General features: G+C 39.7%; 1 protein-coding gene across 6 annotated transcripts in view; it reads right to left on the bottom strand.

Annotated features, from left to right (window-relative positions):
- The window catches only part of USP3 (ubiquitin specific peptidase 3), a 101,062-nt gene that overhangs the window by 8,625 nt on the left and 68,192 nt on the right, over window positions 1–24,245 (bottom strand). For all 6 annotated transcript variants that reach the window (XM_069596217.1, XM_069596218.1, XM_069596219.1 and 3 more), the window contains 2 exons: window positions 24,002–24,082; window positions 559–677 (listed from right to left, as the gene is read on the bottom strand). In XM_069596217.1, the coding sequence (XP_069452318.1) occupies window positions 559–677; window positions 24,002–24,082 (200 nt within the window). The remainder of the gene's footprint in view (window positions 1–558; window positions 678–24,001; window positions 24,083–24,245) is intronic.

Genomic DNA, 24,245 nt, shown 5'->3' on the forward strand with positions numbered 1-24,245 from the left:
TTCTGTGAGCTGCTGTAGCAAATTAATGGAACCCAAGAAGGGACGAGGGTCATGGGGACCTCTGATTTCTACCTAGTCGGTCACGAGGAGGAGTGACAATGGGGACACGTGACTGATGTCTGAAGTCCAAGCAAGGAGTCGTAGGAGCCCTCAGTTTGCAGTTGTCCCTTCAGAAGCCTAAGCCCAAAGTAACAGCCTGGGCTTGTGATGACCTCTGATGTAGAGGGTGATCTTGTGGGACTGAGTGCCTTTACCCGTGGAATCTGATGCTCTCTCTGAGTAAAGAGTGTCAGAATGGAGTTGAATTGTATGTAGGACACCATGGTGTCACAGAACTGCATGTTGGTGGTGTGGTGGGGAAACCCCACCCGTCACGCTCTGTAAATAGTGATCAGGACATATTTACTTATGAATTCATAAAGGGCTTAGTTTTATTGAAAACCCTAGAGACCAATGCAGATTATATAAATATAAAGTTAGAAAAATAATTTGTCTTCCAACCAATCATAAGTATTTTCCCCCTCAAAACTGCATTATAACTTGAAATGCAACACTTGCCTTGGGTAGTTTTTGAATCCAAAACTTCTTAGTGGACTTTTGCTTCTTCTTGCACTTGTGGCACATATATAACTCTGTCTCATCAAGTTCTTCTAAGTCAGTAAAACTGCGAAGACAATCTAAAACAAAATTGATTTTGGCAGCATTAAATGAGGATGCCTTTTACCGAGGAAGTGTACTGTAGGGAAAAAAAGACTATGAACTTTGAAATTGAACAATTCGGGTTCAGATCTCAGCTTTATTAGCTATGTGACCTTAGAAGAGTCAGCTTTTCTCTCGCAAAATGGAGACCCTCAAAAAAGTCTACATTGAAGAACTGTTGTGAAGAAGAGAAGTAACATGTATAATGTGCCTGGCATCATGTCTAACGTCTGGTGATGATCAGTTCATGACAAATGATATTATTGTAGTTGGGTTTACTATTATTAGTAAAAGAATTAATCTGAATAATTCTGACAGAAGTGGTTCCCTAATGAAATCAAGGTTCAAACAGCAGTTTTCTCTCAATGTCTTATATAACAAAGGACAGAACCCCAAGTTCATAAAAAAGTCAAATTTAGATCAAATGTTTCACAGTCAGAATTTATTCAAAAATAAACATAGATTACAAAAGGCTTCATCACTGACCTTCCTACAATATCACCAATGAATCCTTTGTTTCACACTCTACTCAAAATCCTGTGAGATGGACCATAGGTATATTTTTTCCTTTCAAAGATTTAACTGCATCATCTGGGGTTTAGTAAACTTTGGCCCCAAGCCAAACCCAGCCACCTGATTCTGTAAATAAAGCCTGGGATATAATCACACCTACTCATTTATACACTCTCTGGCTGTTTTTACACTACAGCAGCAGACCCGAGCAGCTGTGACACAGGCTTTATTTGTTGAAAAGCCTAAAATAATTACCATTTGGCCCTTTACAGAAAAAGTTTGCCGAATCCTGGCACAATCAGTAATATATTCAGAAATCCATATAAAATGAATGCATTGTTCTGTGAGAATTAATATACTATTTTTTTAGAGAAAAATATGCATGCCTTTGTATCCACCACTCTGGTAAGGATAGGCACTATCTCGTACTCGGGGAGCCAGAGTTTATGTGAGCGGCATCCCCTAGAGTTGTGGAGGGGGTGGCCAGCCCTGTTCAGAGCTTCCTAGGTGCCTCTTCCCAATCAGCGCCCCCACTCCACCCCCGAAGTACTCACTATCCCAACTTTTGTTCAGTCATTTCTTGGCTTGTCTTTATAGATCATATATAACGCCTTTATGCATCTTTAAAACAGTATGATGCTTGGTTTGAGAAGTTGGTTGGGTCGCAAGCACAAACAGCATATAAGGAAAGGCAACATTGTACTCAAGAGTCTTCAGGTCATAGTCAACCTTGGCATTACAGAGAGTATAAGGAAGAGCCCCTTCAGGGAAGTTAGTGGGGAAAAGTCTAGCAGGATTTATGAATGGGCCAGATTCTACACAGACCAACATGTGTCCAGAGGACCCATGTGTTTTTTTTTTTTAAGCATACTTTTTAAAACTATAACATCAGTTTCAAGTATTTATATATATTGTGAAATAATCACAATAAATCTAGTTACAGTTAGTCACCATAAGTTACAAATTTGTTTCTTCTGATGACAGCTTATAAGATTTATTCTTAGTGACTTCCAAATATGCAATAAAGTATTAACTGTAGTTAGCATACTATTCATTACATCCCCATGACTTACAAGTGCAAAATCGTACTTTTTGACTCCCTTTACCCATTTTACCGACCCCACGCCCTGGATCCCGGCATCTACCAATCTGTTATCCTTATATATGAACTTATTTTTGTTTTTTAAATTCCGTTAAGTGAGGTTGTGACTCATTGGAAAAGCCTCTGATGCTGGGAGGGGTTGGGGGCAGGAGGAGAAGGGGACAACAGAGGATGAGATGGCTGGATGGCATCACTGACTCGATGGACGTTGAGTTTGAGTGAACTCCGGGAGTTGGTGATGGACAGGGAGGCCTGGCGTGCTGCAGTTCATGGGGTCTCAAAGAGTCGGACATGACTGAGCGACTGAACTGAAGTGAGGTCATATGGCATTTGTTTTTCTCTGACTTACTTCACGTAGCAGAGTACCCTCAAGACCCATCCATGTTGTCCCAAATGACAAGATTTCTTTTTCATGACTGAATTATATTCCACTGTGCACGTGAGTGAGTATGAGAGAGTGTGTGCGTGTTATCACATTTTCTTTACCCATTCATCCATCACTGGACACTGCATCTTGGCTATTCTAAGTGCTGCTGCAATGAACATGAAGGTGTGTATATCTTTTGAAATTAGTGCTTTTGTTTTCTTTGGAAAAATACCCAGCAGTGGAGCTGCTAGGTCATATGGTGGTTCTGTCTGTAATTTTCTGAGGAGCCTCCATACTGCTTTCTGTAGTGGCTACACCAATTTACAATCCCACGAACAGAGAGTGAGGGCTCCCTTTCTCCACACCCTCCTCAACACGTTAGTTTCTGTCTTCTTGATAACTGCCACTCTTATAGGTGTGAGGTGGTATTCGATTTGTGGTCTTGATTTTTATTTCCCTGATCATCAATGATGTTGAGCATCTATTCATATACCTGTTGGCCCTCTGTTTGTCTTTGGGAAAATGTCCATTCAGATCTGCTCATTTCTTACAGCTGACTCCACTTATATGCAGATACTTTTTAGTAGCAAATGCCCCCCACTCCAGTACTCTTGCCTGGAAAATCCCACGGACGGAGGAGCCTAGAAAGCTGCGGTCCATGGGGTCGCTGAGGGTCGGACACGACAGAGCAACTTCACTTTCACTTTTCACTTTCATGCATTGAAGAAGGAAATGGCAACCCACTCCAGTGTTCTTGCCTGGACAATCCCAGGGACGGCGGAGCCTGGTGGGCTGCCATTTGTGGGGTCACACAGAGTCGGACACAACTGAAGTGACTTAGCAGCTACAATACTATACAGTCTGTGTCTGGTTGAACCCAAAAAACAGAACTGTGTATATGAAAGGCTGACTATAAATTACACATGAACTAACCCCCTCATTGTTCAAGGGTTGACTATAATCAGGTGTTTTTTTCCCTGCTATAGAGTTGTGCAAAATTTTTTAAATGTATTTTAGATATTAACTCCTTATCAGATACATGATCCAAATTCAGTAGGTTGCCTTTTCATTTTGTTGATGATTTCCTTTGCTTTACAGAAGCTTTTTATTTTAATGTGGTCCCACTTGCTTATTTTTCATTTTGTTACCTCTCATTTTGCAGTCAGATCCAAAAAATCATCACCAAGACTGATGTCAAGGAACTGACTGCATATGTTTTCTTCCAGGGATTTTAGGGTTCAGGTCTTAATGTTCAATTCTTTAATCCATTTTGAATTAATTGGTGTTTAAGTTAATGGTCCAATTTCCTTCTTTTACATATGGCTGTCCAGTTCTCCAGACACCATTTTATGGAAGAGACCATCCTTTCTCCATTGTGCATTCTTGTCTCTGTTGTCATAAATTAACTGACCCATGTATACATGATTTACTTCTCGGTTCTCTATTTTGTTCCCTTGATCTGTACATCTGTTTTTGTGTGAATGCTATACTATTTTGATGACCGTAGCTTTGAATTATAATTTGAAGGCAGGGAGCATATAATACTTCCAGCTTTTTCTTTTCTCTCAAGAGTGCTTTGGCTATTTGGGGTTGTCTGTGGTTCCACACAAATCTTAGAATTATTTGTTCTAGTTCTGTGAATGATGCTACTGGTATTGGTTGTAATGTTTCCTCTTTCATTTCTGATTTTTATCTGTTTGAGTCCTCTTTTTTAAGATTGTTTTTAATATGCCTTTCATTTAGTCATTTATTTACTTGTCCGTGCCCCATGGCGTGCAGGATCTTCCCTAGCCAGATAGTGAGCCCATGCCCCGTACAGTAGAAGCACAGAGCCCTAGCCACTGGACCGCCAGGGAATTCCCAGTCCTCTGTCTTTTTTGCTTGGTAAATCACAGCTAAAGGTTTGGCAGTTTAGTTTATCTTTCCCAAGAATCAGCATTTAATTTTAATGATCTTTTCTACTGTCTTTTTTGTCTCTATTTCATATATTTTTGCTCTGATCTTTGTTATTTCCTTCCTTCTAGTAACTCTGGATTTCATTTTTTGTTCTTTTTCTAGTCCCTTGAGGTATAAAGCTATGTTTTTCAAACTTTTTCTTGTTTCTTGAGGGTAGGCATTTATTGCTCTGAGCTTCCCCTGTAATGAGCTTCTCAGATGGAGCAGTGGTAGAGAATCTGCCTGCCAACGCAGGAGACACAGGAGACACGGGTTTGATCCCTGGCTTGGGAAAATCCCCCAGCGAAGGGAACAGCAACCCACGCCAGTACTCTTGCCTGGGAAATCCTATGGACAGAGAAGCCTGACAGGCTGCAGTCCACAGGGTCACCGGGAGTCGGACACGGCTGAGCGTGCACGCACAGCCCCTCTGAGAGCTGCCTTTGCTGCACCCTGTGAGCTTGGCGTGCTGTATTTCCTTTCCCATTTCTCTGAAAGTCCTGTTTGACTTCTCTTCTGATTTCTTCTCTGAACCACCAGTTGTTCAGTAGCAAGTGGTTTTCAGCTCCACATATGTCACTTTCCCAATTTTCTTCTTGTAGTTGACTTCTATTTTCATACCATCATGGGTGTGAAAGATGTTTGATAGCATTTCAGCCTCATTAAATTTATTAAGACTTGTTTGGCGAACTTCCTAGTGGTCCAGTGGTTAGGAAGCCACACTTTCACTTCTGAGGACCCAGGTTTGTTCCCGGGTCCAGAACTAAGATCCCACGAGCCGTGTGATGTGGTGCAAAAAAAAAAAAAAAAAAAACCACAACTTGTCTTGTGGCCAAAAATGTGACCTGGGGAATATTCCTTGTGCCCTTAAGAATGTGTATTCTATTGCTTTTGTACGGAATGTTGTATGTCTGTCTGTTACATTTATGTGATCTAATGTATCATCTAAAGCCAGTGTTTCCTTATGGATTCTTTGTCTGGATGGTCTATGCACTGATGTAATTGGGGCATTAAAGTCCCCACTATCTATTGTATTGCTGTTTCTCACTTTAAGTCTGTTAATAGTTGCGTTATATAGTTACGTGTTCCTGCGTTGGGTGCCTAAGTATTTACAAATGTCACACCCTCTTGTTGCGTTGACCCCTTTATCATTACATATCACCCGTCTTTGTCTCTTATTGCAGTCTTTGTTTTAAAATCCATTTCGTCTGATATGCCTACCCTAGCTTTCCTTTGTTTTCCATTTGCATGGAATGTATTTTTCCATCCTTCTACTTCCACTCTGAGTCCTTATCATCTGTAGTGAGTCTCTTCTAGATAGCATATACAAGGGTCTTGTTTTTTTAACCCATTCAGCTGCTCTGTCTCTTGACTGGAGAACTTAGTACATTTACATTTAATTTTTGACATAATTAACCACAATTATTGATGGGTATGTGCCGATTACTATTTTCTTAATTGTTTTCTGGCTGTTTTATATAGTTCCCCTCTGTTTTCTTGCTCTCTTCCTTTGTGGTTTGATGACTTTCTCTAGTGATATGCTTAAATTTCTTTCTCATCTTTTGTGTATTTACTATAGGTTTTTACTTTGTGGTTACCAGGAGGCTTACATATGAAAGAGTTAGAACTTTATAACAATCTATTTTAAGTTGATAATAAGTTAAAACACATTCTTAATTTCTTCCTGCCCACATTTAAGTCACATCCTTTTATACTGTACCTCCCTTAACTACTGCAGTTAGTTATTTTTACTACTTCTGTCTGACCTTCATTCTAGTTTTATAAGTGATTAATCCACTCCTTTTACTATGTATTTACCTTTGACAGATTTACACTTTTGTATGTTTTGTAATTAGTGCCCCTTATTTTCATCTTAAAGAAGTTTCTTTAACACTTCTTATAAAGTTAGCTTAGTGGTGGTGAACTCCTTTAGCTTTTGCCGGTCTGGAAAACTCTATCTTGCCTTCAATTCTGAGTGATAAATAGGCCAGGTAGAATATTCTTGATAGAATTTCTTTTCTTTCAGCCGCTTTGAGTATGTCGTGTTACTCCCTTCTGGCCTGCAAAGTGTCTGCTGAAAAATTAAGATTCTCTCCTTGTTTTTAACTTTTGACATTTTAAGTATAATGTGTCTTGGTAAATTCCTTTGGGTTCAGTATTTTTGGAAATCCCTGGGCTCCCTGGATCTGGATGTCACTTTTCTTCCCCAGATTAGGGGCATTTTCAGCAATTATGTCTTCAAATTTAAGTTTTCTGCTCCTTCCTCTCTCTACTCCTTCTGGCACTTCTATAATACAAATGTTCTGTGACTTCAATACTTGGTACTTTTATTTTCTATCTCTTTGTTGAAGTTCTGTTTGTTGACCCATTCTTCCCCTGAAACGGGTGAGCATCTTTATGACAATTATTTTGAACTCTATCAGGTCAATTACTTATCCGTTTATTTAAGGGTTGTTTTTTTTTTTTTTTAATGAGGCTTTGTCTTGTTCTTTCATTTGGACCATAGTCCTTTTGCTTGACTCCTTTTGCTTGACTCTGCGTATTAAATACAAGAGCCAACTCCCCAGTCTTGAAGGAGTAGATTTTGTGTAGGTGATGAACCTTACTGCTTAACCATGCTCTAGCTGTTGGCTGTCTTTCAAACCTTTCTGATTGTCTAAACAGCTGCCTATTTTATTGTTAATAGTTCTCAGGAGTTGAAGGTATGCCAAGGCCTGTCATTTTCCCAAAGGGAAAAATCTCAGGCAGCAGATTTTAAAGTATGCAAATATATACAGTCCTATGGGATCTGGAGGTGTCCCTCCCACCAGAGTCCAAAAAATTGGGGTCCAGACGAGAGTATAAACTTCTTTTCCAGAAGATACCAACGATCTATGAGATGGCCTCCCTGGCCTCTGTTTCCTGAGAGGACTTCTGTAAGCCCCTAGATGTACGTCAAACCAGAAGCCTGTGCCTCAGGCCAAAGCTCTAGATAGGGAGGCTGGCCGTCTGCGCAGCGCCCTGGGGGTGGTGGCCTACACTGTTACAGTCCTGTGTGACCAAGGGACCCAAGCCCCCTCCCCCGGGCCTCTGGAGACAGGCAATCAAGGGGCAGCCCGTAGGCTGCAGCCACAAAAACAGGAGCAGCAGATGTGTGTGAAAGCTCCCCTCCAGGAAATACTGGAGCTGTGGAGCATGGCAAAAGAAGACCTCACTCACTGTCCACACTCTCTGTAATTGATTATGGTGAGCCTTAGATGTGTGTTTAATTAAAAGCCTACCCTTCAGGCTGCAGCTATGATGATGTGCTAATAGGCCTCTTTCAAAGAAAGGCTGAGCTCCTAGTCTGTTGCTTCTTGTGCCTAGAGGGGGTGGTTGTTTACAGTCCTGTGGGACCTGTGAGCATGACCCCTGCTGGCCACCAGTCAGGTGATACAAAGGTGTCCCCTGAAAGCAGCTACAAAAATCTGAGGGCCAGACAAGGGTGTAAGCCTCTTGCTGGAAGATACTGGTGACCTAGGGCAAGACCAAAGGTGAGCACAAAGGTTGTGGCCACTGGCCTCCATTCTATGAGAGCAACTCTGCTGGCCCCTAGGACTGTGCCAGATTGGAGGCCTGCCCCTCAGGCCAAGGCTCCTGCACAAGCAATCTCAAGACTGGGTGGACTTCAGTCTGTGTTTCTGTGCAATGCTGTGGGGATGGCAGTTGGCCAAGAACTGTCTTTCCACTGTTAATAGTCTCACAGGGCCCAGGAATGCATGCCAGGTGATCAAGGGGCATCCCTAGGTGGGAGCTGACACGTGTAAAAGTTCCCTCCAGGAGATGCTGGTGCTCTGGAGTGTGGCAGAGGACAGCCCCAAGATGGTGCCTGCTGGCTGGAGCCCAACAGAAACAGAGTATAAAGATGGCGCCCCCCCCCCCCAACCCCGCCAAGCAAAAACCACACAAAAAACACGGCATCTGCAGGGTCTACCAAGGCAGAAGAGCAAGAAGGTGGTGCCCTCCAGCCTGCATCCCTAGAGGGAACCCCAGCAGGCCCCTGCCTCTCAGGCTGACGCTTTAAGATCAGCAGATAAGCCTCAGAGGCAAGTCCTGGTGCTTTTCAAATGACTGCTTCAGTGTGGAGCCCTGAGAGCCTGTGCGTGAGCCCTTTAAGAGCCACTTCCACGTCTCCTGGGTCTGGTGGATGCAAGCCCTGCTAGTGTTCAAAGCTAGATATTTTGAGGCCTTACCTTGCAGGTGCAGGCCTTAAAAGTTGGGGTGCCTGGGTGGGTTTCAAACCCTTCCCTCCTTACAAAGAAGCTCTGGGTGAGGGGTTATGGTGAGATTATGTCTCAGCCTTTCCTACCCACTACAATCTGGTTTCTTTCTTACTTGCCCAATGTGCAGGAGTCTGTTAGTTTTTAGGGTTTTTTCAAAGCAAATTGTTCCATACGTAGCTGGAATTTGCGCATCCATGGAAGAAGGTAAGCTCAGGATCTTCCTGTGTCACCACCTGGAGTTGGAACCCTCCCTCATGCATTCGTTTTTCCTTTAAATTGAAGTATAGTTGATTTGCAATGTTGTATTAATTTCTGCTGTATAACAAAGTGATTCAGTTATATATATATATATATATATTCTTTTTAAAAATACTTTTGCATTTTGGTTTGTCATAGGATGTTGAATATACAGTTCTCTGTCCTATGCATTAGGGCCTTGCTGTTTACCCATTCTGTATGCAATAGCTTTGCATCTGGGAAGCCCAACCTCCCCCTCCACCCTTGCCCCTGCTTTCTCCCCCTTGGCAGCCACAGGCGGGTCTGTGCTCTGTGAGGCTGTTTCTATTTCACAGGTAGGTTCCTTTGTGTCATATTTTAGATTCCACATGAGTGATACCATATAGCATTTGTCTCTCTCTTTCTGGCTTACTTCACTTAAAATGATCCATCTATGTCCCTGCAAATGGCATTATTTCATCCATTTTTATGTCTGGGTGGTGTTCCATTGTGTCTATGTACCACATCTTATCCATTCATCTCTCAATGACCATTTAGGTTATTTCCACATCTTGGCTATTGTGAACAGTGCTGCTGTGAATAGGGGTGCATGTATCTTTTTGGATTAGAGTTTTGTCTGAATATAGGTCCATGAGTGGGATTGCTAGACCATATAGCAATTCTATTTTTAGTTTTCTGAGAATACTCCATACTATTTTCCATAGTGGCTACACCAACTTACATTCCCAACAGTATAGGAGGATTATTCCCTTTTCTCCATACCCTCTCCAGCATTTGTTATTTGTAGGGTTTCTAATGATAGCCATTCTGACCAGTGTGAGGTGGTACCTCACTGTAGTTTTGATCTGCACCTCTCTAATAATTAGTGATGTTGAGTATCTTTCCATGGGCCTGTTGGCCATTTGTGTTTCTTCTTTGGAGAAATGTCTATTTACACTGTCTGCCCATTTTTCTGTTGAATTGCTTTTGTTGTTGAGTTGTATAAACTGTCTGTATATTTTGGAGATTAATCCCTTGTCAGTCACATTGTTTGGAAATATTCTCCCATTCTGTAGATTGTCTTTTCATTTTGTTTCTGGTTTATTTTGCTGGGCAAAAGTTTGTAAGTTTGACTGGGTCCCATTTGTTTATTTTTGTTTTCATTTCTATTGTCTTGGAAGATGTAGAATTAGAGTCCTCATGCATTGCTGGCGGGTCTGACAGTACCTCAAAAAATTAAAGAATTACCATATGATCTAGCAGTTCTACTCCTAGGTATATTCTCAGAAGAACTGAAAGCAGGGACTCAAACAGATATTTGCACACTTATGTTTTCAGCAACATTTTTCATAATAGCCAAAAGGTAAAAACAACCCAAGTTTACATCAACAGATTAATGGATAAACAAAATGTCGTATATATGTACAATGGAGTATTAGCCTTAAAAAGGAGGGCAGTTCTGATACGTGCCACAGCAACAATAAACCTTGAAAACACCATGCCAAGTGAAATGCACCAGTCACAGAAGGACCACAGTACGAGTCATGGAAAGTAGAACGGAGGTACCAGGGCTTGGGAGAGAGGAATGGGGAGTTATTGTTTAATTAGTACATTCTCTGTTTGGGGTGATTTTAAAAGTTCTGGAAATAGTGGTCATGGTTGCAAAATATTGTGAGTTTACTGGCTGCTGCTGAACTGTACACCTAAAAATTATTAACGTGGTAAGTTTCATGTATATTTTACCACCATTTAAAAAAAGCTTTAAAAAAAAATTAAAATCAGTATCTGCCTAAAACTTTCATGAACAAATAAGAGAGGAGGCAAGAATGATGACTCTGAGATGCCAGGTTACTCAGCTTCTCTATCCCATATTAACCAGGTGCTTTTATGACTTGCTAGCAAGACACCCTTCTCAAGGTCTCCCCAGCCACGCAACACTGAGAAAGAAAACAACTTGATGGTGGGGCAGCATTTTCCCCCTATATTTAACTTGCACTGAACCACTTTCCTGTATGGAAGCATGCAGTTGTTCAGAGGAAGATACTAGTGAGTTCGTAGGTAGACACTGTAAAAGCCTTATGATAATTATTTAGAACCTCTAATTTCAGGAATTTGATACCCTTCTAAATGTTGAGATTAGTGAAAGAATGTATCAGTATTTCCCAGCAACTCATTTGCATTTTTGAGACCAAAATGTAAAATGCATAGGTCCTCTGGACTGCCCTCTTGTTTTTCCCTCCTTGCCACACTGGTGGGCACCTCTGCAGCCACAGGGCAGCCCTCCCTCACTGGGAGGCTGAGCCGCTTCCCACACACACCCTGCGCCTCCTCTGCACCTTGCCTCACCCCGCATCAGCTGCTCCTTTTCTGAAACAGAGCCCCTCCCTCCAGCAACCTTCCGGTCCTTCTCTTCTCCCTGACATAATTTCAACCTCTGCCAGCATCTTTTTACTTTCGAACATCTTCTTCCTTTGTGTTTTTATTCCTCTTGAATTTTTGAGAGGCTTAAACTAAACTTATGGGGTAACCAACAAGGAAGTGGTCCCACGGCCAACTTATGCACAAAACAGTACAGAGTTCCCTCCATTTCAAGTGAGGCCATACATAATATACCGAAATGAAACAGAAGACACAAAATGCCCATTAGACAACTCAACACAAGCTGAGTCTAGCATGTACAACACTCAGTTTTAAAAAGGGTGACCCAATTGCTTCTAGGAGCCCTCTCTGTGTTCTCTCAACTCTCCCTGGAACCGCCACAGGAAGCCCACAGTTCAGTTCAGTTGCTCAGTCATGTCCGACTCTTTGCAACCCCATGAATCGCAGCACGCCAGGCCTCCCTGTCCATCACCAACTCCCGGAGTTCACTCAGACTCACGTCCATCGAGTCAGTGATGCCATCCAGCCAGCTCATCCTCTATTGTCCCCTTCTCCTCCTGCCTCCAATCTCTCCCAGCCCACACCTGCAGCTAAACCCAGACGATGGTCAGTAGACTGCTGTGCCAGGGGCAGCCTCTAGGGAGTTTCAATAAATGACGTTATAAATCCTCGCCAGGTTTGTAGAGAACTACTCCCACTACCAGTCATCTTCCTATGAATTTTAGAAAGCTGCTTTAGCTCGTCTGGAAAATTAAGGTCTGTTTGTCAAGGTGTCTATGGGTTAAAAAGTGACAACTCACAATCATTCTAAAGCTTCAACTGCTTCCTTTCTATAAAGTTTTTTAAATGAGATTCTAAATTAAAATATTCATAACCATGGTATTTCTGGAAATAGGCTTATAAGGGAAGTTGCTTTCCTTTTTTGTGCTCTTTTGAATTTCCCCCCAATTTTACAATAAACATACAAAGACTTTGTTTGAAACATCTCCTTGACATTCACAGATCTGACAATTGCTTTGATGTCTTAACTATATGAAAAGTCTGAATGACCCTAAAATGTACTCCATTTTAATATTTTGCAGCAGCGCTGAGTGTGAATTTCACCACAGAGCTCATATATAGATGTGAGTCACATGGTCAGTGACCAGTCTACGAGGCATCCAGCACTCACACCTCAGCCAAGTTTTGTTGTTCTCTACTTACCTTCACTAAGGATCTGAGGAAACTGGCCAACTTTTTCATTTGTACTTCACTGCATTTCATGAGGAAAAGTGTGTGTGTGTGTGTGTGTGTTTCATTTGTACTTCACTGCATTTCATGAGGAAAAGTGTGTGTGTGTGTGTGCGTGTATGCCATGGTGGCTTCTGAAACTCTTAAGATTCTTAAAGGTTTCGGGGCATAATATTTCCAAGTGTCAGTCTAACAAATTATAGAAACTGTTTTTAAAGGGACTTTCCTGGTGGTCCAATGGCTAAGACTCTGCCTTCCAATGCAGGGGATACAGGTTTGATCCCTGGCTGAGGAACCGAGATCCGACATGCCGCAGGGTACAGCCAAAAATTTAAATATAAGACTTGTAAAAAAGGAAGTGTTTAAAAAAAGACCTGTTAAATACTATCCTATAGAGAGCAGAAAATAAAAGTAGTATGTTAAAGTTACTGAATCACTTTATGTACTACATAAATCTAACAGGGCACTAATTTGGAAGTGTGCATAAATAATCCACATTTTGTTTTACTCCCCCAAAGTAAATATATGAAAGTGATACAATAAACTAAAAATATATAAAAGAGATGAAAAATAGTTCCATTTCTTTCTGAATCCCACTACCCACTAAGATAATCACTGTGAACAGGTGCACGCTGCTCTAGAATTTCAGTGCACATATTTTTTAAAATCTTATACAAATGGAAGAATTCATGGGATAAATCTATATACATACTTCCATAGATAGTGTTTGACTCTACAGTATTTTGTGGCTTTCTTTCTGTGGCCTAGCTATTGGTCAGTTGTAGGATCAACAACTGTAGGATCAAGCTATATGATCAGCTGTTGATCCTAACACCAATATATGAGTTCCCTCGTTAGGAAACTTTCACTAATACTGCATGTAATCTGTCTTTATCATCTTGACCAATTTTGCTTTCCTTATACTTTCTTGAATATAATTGAGACTTAGTATTTTTCCAGATGTTAAGCTGACCATGTGCATTTCTCTCTCTTTTTTTTGAGATGTATTTTTGACTGCACTGGGGCTGTGTCTAGTTGGGGCACGAAGGCCTCATTGTGGTGGCTTCTCTTGTTGCCGAGTACGAGCTCCAGAGTACAGGCTTAGCAGCTGTGGTGCACAGGCTTAGCTGCCCCATGGAATGTGGTGTCTTCCCAGACCAGGGACCAAACCTGTGTCCCAAGTATTGGCGGGAAGATTTTTAACTACTGGACCATCAGGAAAGTCTTGCATTTCTTTCTTATTCATGTATTTGCCAAGTACTTTATATATATATATATATATATATATATATATATATATATATATATATGTTACAAATATTAGTTTCAAGTTTATTAACTCCTTTTCCACTTTGCTTATGGCATCTTTTACCATTATACAGTTAAATTTACTAATTTCTAGCCTTGGTGATATACTTAGCACTCTCCTACAATTATAAAGATGTTTTCTTATGATGTCCTTTTTTATTTTTCACACTAAATCTCGAAGCCTCAAGTTAATGGGAAAACATGTACATTACAAATGAAATTAATGTTTCCCAATAAATTTTCACTTATACAATTTATTGACTAATTATTTTCTCCACTAATTTGAAGTGTCTTCTTTGCCATATAGTAAATTCCCATATACATATTTTCTAAACCTGTACCTGTTAAATTAGTGCCTCTAGGACACTACTTATATTATCTCTGTCCTGCTCCATTATTTTTGTTTTAAAACATTTTAGTTCCTCTTAAGAATATCTGCTTGTAGAAGAAATTCTGAACTAATCAGAATTTTGGGAGTAATTTGGGGGGAAACTGACATCTCTACCATATTGGGTCTTCCCAACCAAGAATATGACACAGCTGTTTATTCTGGCCTTTTCTGGCAATCTATAAAGTTTTACAATTTTTTCATCTTGCATATTTCTCAATAAATTTATCTTTAAGTACTTTAGAGGTTTTCAATACAAGTGTGAATAGGATCTTTTGCTATGCGTAAGAAGGTTAATTTTTTTTTTGCCTGTTTTCTATTTGGCCATCTTACTAAACTTTTTGGCTCCAGATTAAGAACTTATTTATCAAATTAATACCTGTGCTTATTTTTGTAAGTTGAGTGCCAGAAAAAGTGGGTCTCCTGCCCAGTCCTATATTTCAGAGATAGCTAGTGTTAAACATTCTTTCATAATTTCCAACTGATTCTTTTGAAATGTTCTAGGTATGTAAGAATTTAGTCTTTCCTCTTCATTACTTATTCTTATTTCTCTTCCTTATCTACTGCCTTGTCCCCCAGCAGTAGTTCTCCTGGCTGATTCCTGACTGTAATGCAAAGTCATTAGTGCTTCACTGTTAACTGGATGATCACTGACAGCTTTCAATGGATAATCTTCAACAGGTTAAGAACATGTTTATTCCTATGATAAAAGGGCTTTTGCTGCTTTTAATCAGTAATCTGGAATTTTACCAAAACCTATTTGGGCATTTTGATTTTTCTTCTCCCAATAAATTATACTTTCTAATATTAAATCAGTCTTGCATTATTGGACTAAATCCTACTTGATCTCTATATATATTGTTTTAGGACAGTCCTGGATTCTACTCGCTAACATTTTATTTAGGATTCTTTGATTTACGGTATTAGTAATATTAAACTACATTTTCTTTCCTTTTGGATGATATTTTTGCTACAATTTAGACCTGAGGTTATGTTCAGTTCAGTTCAGTCGCTCAGTCGTGTCCGACTCTTTGCGACCCAAAGAGCCACCAATTCCTGGAGTTCACCCAAACTCACGTCCATTGAGTCAGTGATACCATCCAGCCACCTCATCCTCTGCCATCCCCTTCTCCTCCTGCCCCCAATCCCTCCCAGCATCAGAGTCTTTTCCAATGAGTCAACTCTTCGCATGAGGTGGCCACAGTATTGGAGTTTCAGCTTTAGCATCAGTCCTTCCAAAGAACACCCAGGACTGATCTCCTTTAGAATGGACTGGTTAGCCTCTCACAATATACACCCTTTCAATTACATGATTTCAAATGTCAGTCATGTTTCTCACCATCACTGTTCCTTTTTAAATGGAAACTAACCTGGCAACCCACTCCAGTATTCTGCCTGGAGAATTCCATGGACAGAGGAGCCTGGCAGGCTACAGTCCATGGGGTTGCAAAGAGTTGGACACCACTGAGCGTGACTAACAACGTTAACAATTACAAATCCAAAAAGCACAAAAGCAAACTACTAGCCAAGTAGACTTTTAAGCATGTAAAAGCAATAGTTTTACACATTTCCATTCCCATTTAATAAACAAATGTGTATCACTCAACTAAAACTAATCACACTATGAACCATCCAAGAAAAAATAGTGCCCTTAATTGTTATTAACGGCAAACAAAAAGAGAACCACACCCTATCATATATTTTTTAAAGCTAACAGTAAGGTTATTATTTATTTATTATTGAAGTATAGCTGATTAACAATACTGTCTTAGTTTCAGGTGTACAGCAAAGTGATTCAGTTATGCATACATACATATTTTTTTCAGATTCTTTTCCCTTATAGGTTATTACAAAATACTGAGTATAGTGTGCTACACAGTAGGTCCTTGGTGGTCATCTATTTTATATATAATAGTGTGTATCTGTTAATCCAAAACTCATTTATCCCTCTCTCTTTCTCCTTTAGTAAGCATAAGTGTGTCTTCTATGTATTTGACTCTACTTCTGTTTCGTATTTAGTATTTTTTTTATTCCACGTGTAAGTGACACATGGCAGATACCTATCTGACTTACATCAGCTAGTATAATGATCTCTAGGTCTGTCCATGTTCCTGCAAATGGCATTATTTCATTCTTTTTTATGGCTTAATGATATTCCACTGTGTATATATATTCTACACCTTCTTTACCCACTCTTCCAGCAGTGGGCATCTAGGCTGCTTCCAGGTCTCGGCTATTGTAAACAGTGCTGCAGTGAACACGGGGGTGCGTGTGTTTTCAGATTATGGTTTCCTCTGGATATGTGTCCCGGCGTGGGACTGCTAGGTCATACATATGGTAGTTCTATTTTTAGTTTAAGGAACCTCCATACTGTTCTCCACAGTGGCTGCACCAACTTACATTCTCACCGAAGTGTAAGAGGGATCCCTTTTCTCCACACCCTCTCTCTAGCATTTATTGTTTGTAGACTTTTTGATGATGGCCGTTCTGACTGGTATGAAGTAATACCTCTTCACTGTTTTGGTTTGCTTTCTCTAATAGTGATGTTGAGCATATTTTCATGTGCATTTTGGCCATCTGTCTGTTTAGATTTACGGCCAAGTTTTTGATTGGGTTGTTTGGTGTTTTGTTATTGAGCTACATGAGCTGTTTACATACTTTAGAGATTAGTCCCTTGTCGGTGGCTTCATTTGCAAATATTTTCTCCCATTCTGTGGGCTGTTTTTTTTTGTTTTGTTTATGGTTTCCTTTGCTATGCAAAAGCTTTTAAGTTTAATTAGGTCCTATTTGTTTTTGGTTTTATTTTCATTATTGTAGGAGGTGGATCCAAAAAGATATTGTTTCAGTTTATGCCAGAGAGTGTTCTGTGTTTTCCTCTTCAGAGTTTTATAATATCTAATCCTACATTTAGGTCATTAATCCATTTTATGTTTGTGTATAATGTTAGAAAATGTTCTAGTTTCATTCTTTTACATGTAGCTGTCGTTTTCTCACTTATTGAAGAGACTGCCTTTTCTCCACTGTATAGGCTTGCCTCCTTTGTCATTGATTAGCGACCATACGTCTGTCTGGACTTCCTATCTTGTTCCAATTGATCTATATTTGTTTTTGTGCCAGTACCATACTATTTTGATTACTGTAGTTGAGGTACAGTCTGAAGTCAGGGAGCCTGTTTCCTCCAGCTCTGTTTTTTACCCTTCTCAAGACTGCTTTGGCTATCCGGAGTCTTTTGTGTTTGCATACAAACTTTTTTTGTTCTAGTTCTGTGAAAAATGCTATTGGTTATTTGATATGGATTGCACTGAATTTGTTCATTGCTTTGGGTAGTAGAGTCGTTTTTATATTGATTCTTATAATACAAGAACATGGTGTATCTCTCTGTGTCATCTTTGATTTCTTTCATCAGTGTCTTATAGTTTTCTGAGTACAGATCTTTTGCCTTCTTGGGCAGGCTTATTCCTAGGTACTTTGTTCTTTTTGAAGTGACAGTACATGGGACTGTGTCCTTAATTTCTCTGACCTTTCATTGTTAGTATATAGAAATCCCAGAAATTTCTGTCATAATTTTGTATCTTACAACTTTACCAGATTCACTGATTAGCTCTAGTGGTTTCCTGGTAATGTCTTTAGGATATCCTATGTATGGTATTATATCATATCATCTCAAAACAGACACTTCTTTTGGAACCTTTTTTTTCTTCTGATTGCTGTGGCTTAAGACTTCCAAAACTATGTTGAATAAAAGTCGTTAGAGTGGACATCCTTGTCTTGTTCCTGATCTTAGAGGCAATGCTTTCAGCTTTTCACTGTTGAGTGTAATGTTAGCGGTGGGTTTGTTGTACGTAGCCTTTATTATGTTGATATAGGTTCCCTCTATGCCCACTTTCTGGAGAGCTTTATTTTTTTAATCATAAATGAGTGTTAAATTTTATCAAAAGCTTTTTCTTGAATCTATTGAGATGATCATAGGGTTTTTATTCTTCAATGTGTTAATGCGGCATATCACACTGATTTGCAGATACTGGAAAATCCTTGTATCCCTGGCTAAATCCCACTTGATCATGGTTAGGGGTCCTTTTAATGTATTACTGAGTTCAGTTTGCTAGTATTTTGTTGAGAATTTTTGCATCTGTGTTCATTAGTGATAGTGGCCTGTACTTTTCTTTTTTGTGGTATCTTTATCTGGTTTTGGCATCAGGGTGATTGTGGCTTTTTCTATTGAGTTTAGCAGTGTTCCTACTCTTTAATATTTTGTAATAGTTTCAGAAGAACAGATATTAAGTCTTCTCCAAGTGTTTGATAGAATTCACCTGTGAAGCCATCTGACCCTAGACTTTTGTTTATTGGAAGTTTTTAAATCACAGTGTCACTTTTAGTATTTAGGACAGGTCTGCTCGCATTTCTTCTGGTTCAGTCTTGAAAGGCTGTACGTTTCTAAGAATATGTCCGTTTCTCCCAAGCTGTCTATTTCACTGGCATATAGCTGCTTATGGTAGTCTCTTATGATCCTTGTATTTCTGTGGTGTCCACTGTAGCTTAGTTTTTCGTTTCCAACTGTATTGATTTGAGCCCTCTCTCCTTTTCCTTAATGTGTCTGGTAAAGGTTAATCAAGAACCAACTTTTAGTTTCACTGATCCTTTCTATTGTTTTCACTGTCTCCACTTATTTCTGCTCCGATCTTTATGATTTCTACTAATTTTGAGTTTTGTTTTCCTTTCTCTAGTTGCTTTAGCTTTAAGACTAGGCTGTTTTCTTGTTTCCTGAAGTAAGATTGTCTTACTATAAACTTCCTTCTTAAAATTGCTTTTCCTGTGTCCCCTAGGTTTTGTAATGCAGTGTCCATTTGGTCTAATGTGTCATTTAAGGCCTGTGTTTCCGTATTGATTTTCTGTCTGGATCTGTCCATTGATGTAAGAGGGGTGTTAAAATCCCCCACTATTGTGTCACTGTCGATTTCTCCTTTTATGACTGTTAGGAGTTCCTCAATGTCTAAGACAAATGCTATGCTGGGTGCATATTTACAATTGTTATATCTTCTTGGACTAATCTTGATTATTTTGTACTGTCCTTTTTTGTCTCTCGTAACATTTTTTATTTTAAAGTCGATTTTGCCTGCTATGAGTATTGCTATTCCAGCTTGCTTTGATTTTCATTTGTGTGGAATACCTTTCTCCATCCCCTTTCAGTTTGTATGTGTCCTTAGATCTGAAGTGGGTCTCTTGAGGGCAGCATGTGTGTGTGTGTGTCTTGTTTCTATATCCATTCAGCCAATCTGTGTCTTCTGAATGAAGCATTTAAGGTAATTGCTTGTAAGGTCTGTTTACATTTACAGTAATTATCAATATATATGTTCTTAAGGCCATTCTGTTAACTGTTTTGGATTTGTTTTTGTAGGTCTTTTTTTTTCCCCCTTCCCTTGTGATCTGATGAATATCTTTAGTGTTAGGTTTGGGTTACTTTTTCTTTTTGTGAGTGTGTATCTTATAGGTTTTTGGCTTGCAATTACCATGAGGTTTTGATATAGCAGTCTATACATATATATATATATAAGATTAAGTTGCCAGTCTCTTAATTTCAAATGTATTTGTACTCTACTCACCATTGCTGGTCTTGATATTTGTGTGTGATTGATTTCCTAATTTTACTGCTTGGTTGCCTTTACAACAGTGAACTTTCCCATTAGCAATTTTCTCATTTTCAGTTATAGCCTTAACTTTTCTGTCTAGAAAAGTTCCTTTCCTATTTGTTGTAAAGATGATTTGGGTGTGCTGAGTTCTTTTAGCTTTTTCTTGTCTGTAAAGCTTTTGATTTCTCTGTCAAAGCTAAGCAAGAGCCTTTCTGGGTAGAGTATTCTTGGTTGTGTGTTTTTCCCTTTCATCACTTTAAATATATCATGCCACTCCCTTCTGGCCTGCAGAGTTTCTGCTTTAAAAAAATCAGCTGATAACCAGACAGGAATTCCCTAGTTCCTTTTAATATTTTCTCTTTAATTTTTGTCAGTTTGATTAATGTGTGTCTTAATGTGTTTCTCATTGGGTTTATCCTGTATGAGACTCTCTGCACTTCTTGGACTTGAGTGTGCACTTCCTTTCCTTAGGGAATTTTTTGGCGATTATCTCTTCAAATACTTTCTCAGGCCCTTTCTTCTCCTTCTGGGACCCCTATAATGAAAATGCTGGTACATTTAATGCCGTCCCAGAAGTCTCTTGGACTGTCCACATTTCTTAATTCTGTTCCAAAGCAGTGATTTCCAGCAATCTGGTGTCCAGCTCACTTTTTCGTCTGCCTCATTTATTCTACTACTGATTCCATCTACTGTATTTTTCATTTCACTTATTGTTCATCTCTGTTTTTTAAAGCATCTAGCTCTTTATTGTATCCCCTTGGTCTATGCCTCCATTCTGTCCTGAGATCTTGGATCTTCTTTACTATTACTACTCTGAATTTTTATTCAAGGAGATTGCCTGTCTTCATTTCGCTTAGTCAGTTGTTCTTGGGTTTTATCTTATTCCTTCAACTAGAAGGTGTTTCTCTGCCATCTCATTGTATCTAATTCTGTGCATCTGTGGCCTCTCTTTTCCAAGCGGCAGGACTATAATTCTCCTTGGTTCTGGCGCCTTCCCCCTGGTGGGTGAGTCTGGTCCAGGGACTGGTACTTGCCCACTGGTGGGCAGAGCTGGCTTTTGTCCCTCTGACAGGCAGGGCTGTCTCAAGTGATGTGTTTATAGTGGCTGTTGGGTGGAGCCAGGTGCCAAAATGGCCGCCTCTGGGAGAGTGCACAATGATGAGCCTTCCCTGGGGTGTTCACTACCACTGTCCTTCCCCCTACAGTGAGCCACAGCTGACCGCCGTCTCCCCAGAACCCCTCTTAAGACCCAAAGGTAGGTCTAGTCCATGCTCCTACAGACTCAGTGCTCTGCCCTGGGCCCCAGTGCATGTGAAACCACGTGTGCACCCGCAAGAGCGGAGTCTCTTGTCCCCACTCCTGTGGTGCTCCTACAGTCAAGCCCGACTGGGTTTCAAAGCCAAACGCTCTGGAGGCTCCTTCTCCTGTTTCCAGACCCCAGGCTGGGGAGCCTGATGTGGGGCTCAGAACTCCCACTTCTTGGGGAGAATCTGTGATATTATTTTCCAGTTTGTGGGTCACCCTCCCACCAGATATGGGAGTTGATTATAAAACAGAAGCGTTCCTTCCATCTCACTGTGACTTCTTTGTCTTTGGGTGTAGAATATCGTTTTTGGTGGGTTTGAGTCTTTTTTTGTCAATGGCTATTCAGCAATCAGTTGCGATGCTGGTGTTTCTGTGAGCGGAGGTGAGCTCATGCCCTACTCCGCCGTACTGTCGCCTGCCTCTTTCTCATTCTTGAGCAGAAGTTGAGCCCTGACTCACAGGCAGATGTCCTTGATGGTTCCTCATGAATGATAATGCCACTGTGTGCTGCTGTGTCTCTATTGTGCAATTCGGTTACCTTATGAAAGTTTCTGAAATAAGGTGCTTTTTCATCTTGAAATTTTTCTAGCCTTCTGGGTCCGTTACACCTTCTTGAAAATTACCAGCATCACTTGAAAACCTCATTTTGTTGTATTTCACAGATGCTGCATGGTTTAGAAATTCTGAAGCTGACAGTAAGCTCTTTTAATAAAATAAAAATCAAAAGTGTGAGGATTCAAAGGAAAGTCAGTTGAGAATACAGGAAACATGTTTCTGGGCCCCCTGATGCTAATACCAATCTGTATCAGATTTCAGTGAGTCTGTGCCAAGAAAAATTCTATTTGGGATGTGAGGCAAATGCAACTTGTCACTTTTCTTGTTTGTAGTAAGTACAGCTTATAACCACCTGTGTACGCTGTGTCATATACTCTCCTGGATGGTCTCCAGACAGAAAAGTCTCTCAGTATTAGAGCATTCTGGGATAAGATCAATTGAAATGTTACAGAAAGCAATAAGAGCCAGGTCTGTGACCAGTTCAGGAGAGGTGGGAGGAATCAGCACTGAGGAAGAGGAGGGCAGAAACATCAACAAATGAGTGTCTCTGTGTCTTGGAATCAAAAATCACCTGGACTAAAGCAGTGCTGTTAAACAGGAAATATTATTCAAATATGTACCCATATATATATATATATACTGAGGAGTAACATTAGTGTTCCTATTGAAATTTTAAGATGAATCCAGTCTAATTTAGATTATATAGTTTAAGGCTAATTCCTTTAAAATTTTCATTGATTTCCTCTCTAAATGATCAAATAATGTTTGTTTCATGCTTAAGTTAGCCTGAATTCCCATGCTGTAAATATACAGGGAAGATGATCTGACATTTGCTATCAAGTAAACTCTGATATTTTCTTAATCTCAAACAGGCCAGAAACCGTTTTAGAGAAATATACTGTAGCCACATATTTTAGGGGGAAGTGGCATGAATGGGGCTTCCTTAAATTTATTCCATACTCTTGTTCAAAAAAGACAGACAACACTCTCAGATAGATGGAGAACAAACTAAAACCATCTACAAAGTGTCTTCATATACATTTTGCTGAATAATCTGACTCTAGAGCAGCACTGTCCATGCTGGAACTTTCTGCAATAGTGGGAATGTTCCGCATCTGTGATGACCACTGGCCATATATGGCTTCTGAGCACCTGAGTTTTAAATTTCGATTGAATTTTAATAGGCACATGTGACTTTGTGGTTGCATGTTGGACAGTGTGGTTTTAGACCAACAGAACCTTCTTCTGTTCTGTAAGAAAAGATTACATAATATGTATATAAATCATTATGACAATATTACTTAAAATGGTTAAAGGACAGAAGAGAGTTACTTTTGGTGTGCATGCCCTTCAGGGCAGAAACTCTGTACCTGCCTTCAGTGTAGAGGCCTTAAGGGCAGGACACACACTAGATCCTTTTTTTTTTTCCTATCCTAGTTTCTTCTTTCTCTGACTGAAAAGAATAATTAGTCATTTTAGTGGTTGATCAAGCACAGGTCTTTTGCCTTGACTAAAGTAGTTAGTACTCAGGAAGGAAAAAATTTGTTCAAAAATCTCTTAAATGTGAATTTTAGTTTTCCAATTAAAAGCAAGGCCTCAGGCTTAGCCAACAGTTGTTATCATCGAGAGCTCTCAAATTATCAGTCATACAAAAGAGTAAATGACACCACAATTTATAAAGCTTTTCTGAGGTTCTTTCTCCCTCTGGATACTACAGGAATAGCCATTTCATTAGATCAGAAGAAAGTTTTGTGATAGATTTACAATTATTAAAAAGAACACAAGAGTCTGGGGCAGAATGGATACATATGCGTGTATGCATGGCTGAGTCCCTTTGCTGTCCACCTGAAACTATCACAACATTAGTAATCGACTACACGCCAATACAGAATAAAAAGTTCAAAAATAAAAAGAGAAAGGTAAGAAATATTTTACACTTGACAGCAGGTCAATAGCTCTGGCAGGTATTCTTGCTAAACAATTGTTTTGGACAGGAAGAGACATTCAGGTTTGACTTAAGTTATAGCACAAATTCATTAAAACAACAACACAGCACTTACAGATGAAGCTTATAAATGTATTATTCAGCTATTTCAGGGTAGGGGAAGAAATGCCAGAACATTAAAGTATCTTTACCTCGTAATGAACAAGTTGGTCCATTTTCTTGATTCTTAGAGAGCTTATTTCTGAACTGACTTGGAATATCTAATGAAAGGTCTTAAAAGGAAATAGGAAAACAGAACTGTTAAAGGAATATATAACCACACACAAAAAAATTTCCAAAAATGATGTATTTTTAAGGATTTATCTCTTTACTGTCTTAGCTTTCAAAGGAAACACTGCAGTTATTGTTTTAATACAGTATCATACCATCACATGC

Source organism: Ovis canadensis, chromosome 7, assembly GCF_042477335.2.
Source record: "Ovis canadensis isolate MfBH-ARS-UI-01 breed Bighorn chromosome 7, ARS-UI_OviCan_v2, whole genome shotgun sequence".
Classification (NCBI taxonomy): Eukaryota; Metazoa; Chordata; class Mammalia; order Artiodactyla; family Bovidae; genus Ovis; species Ovis canadensis.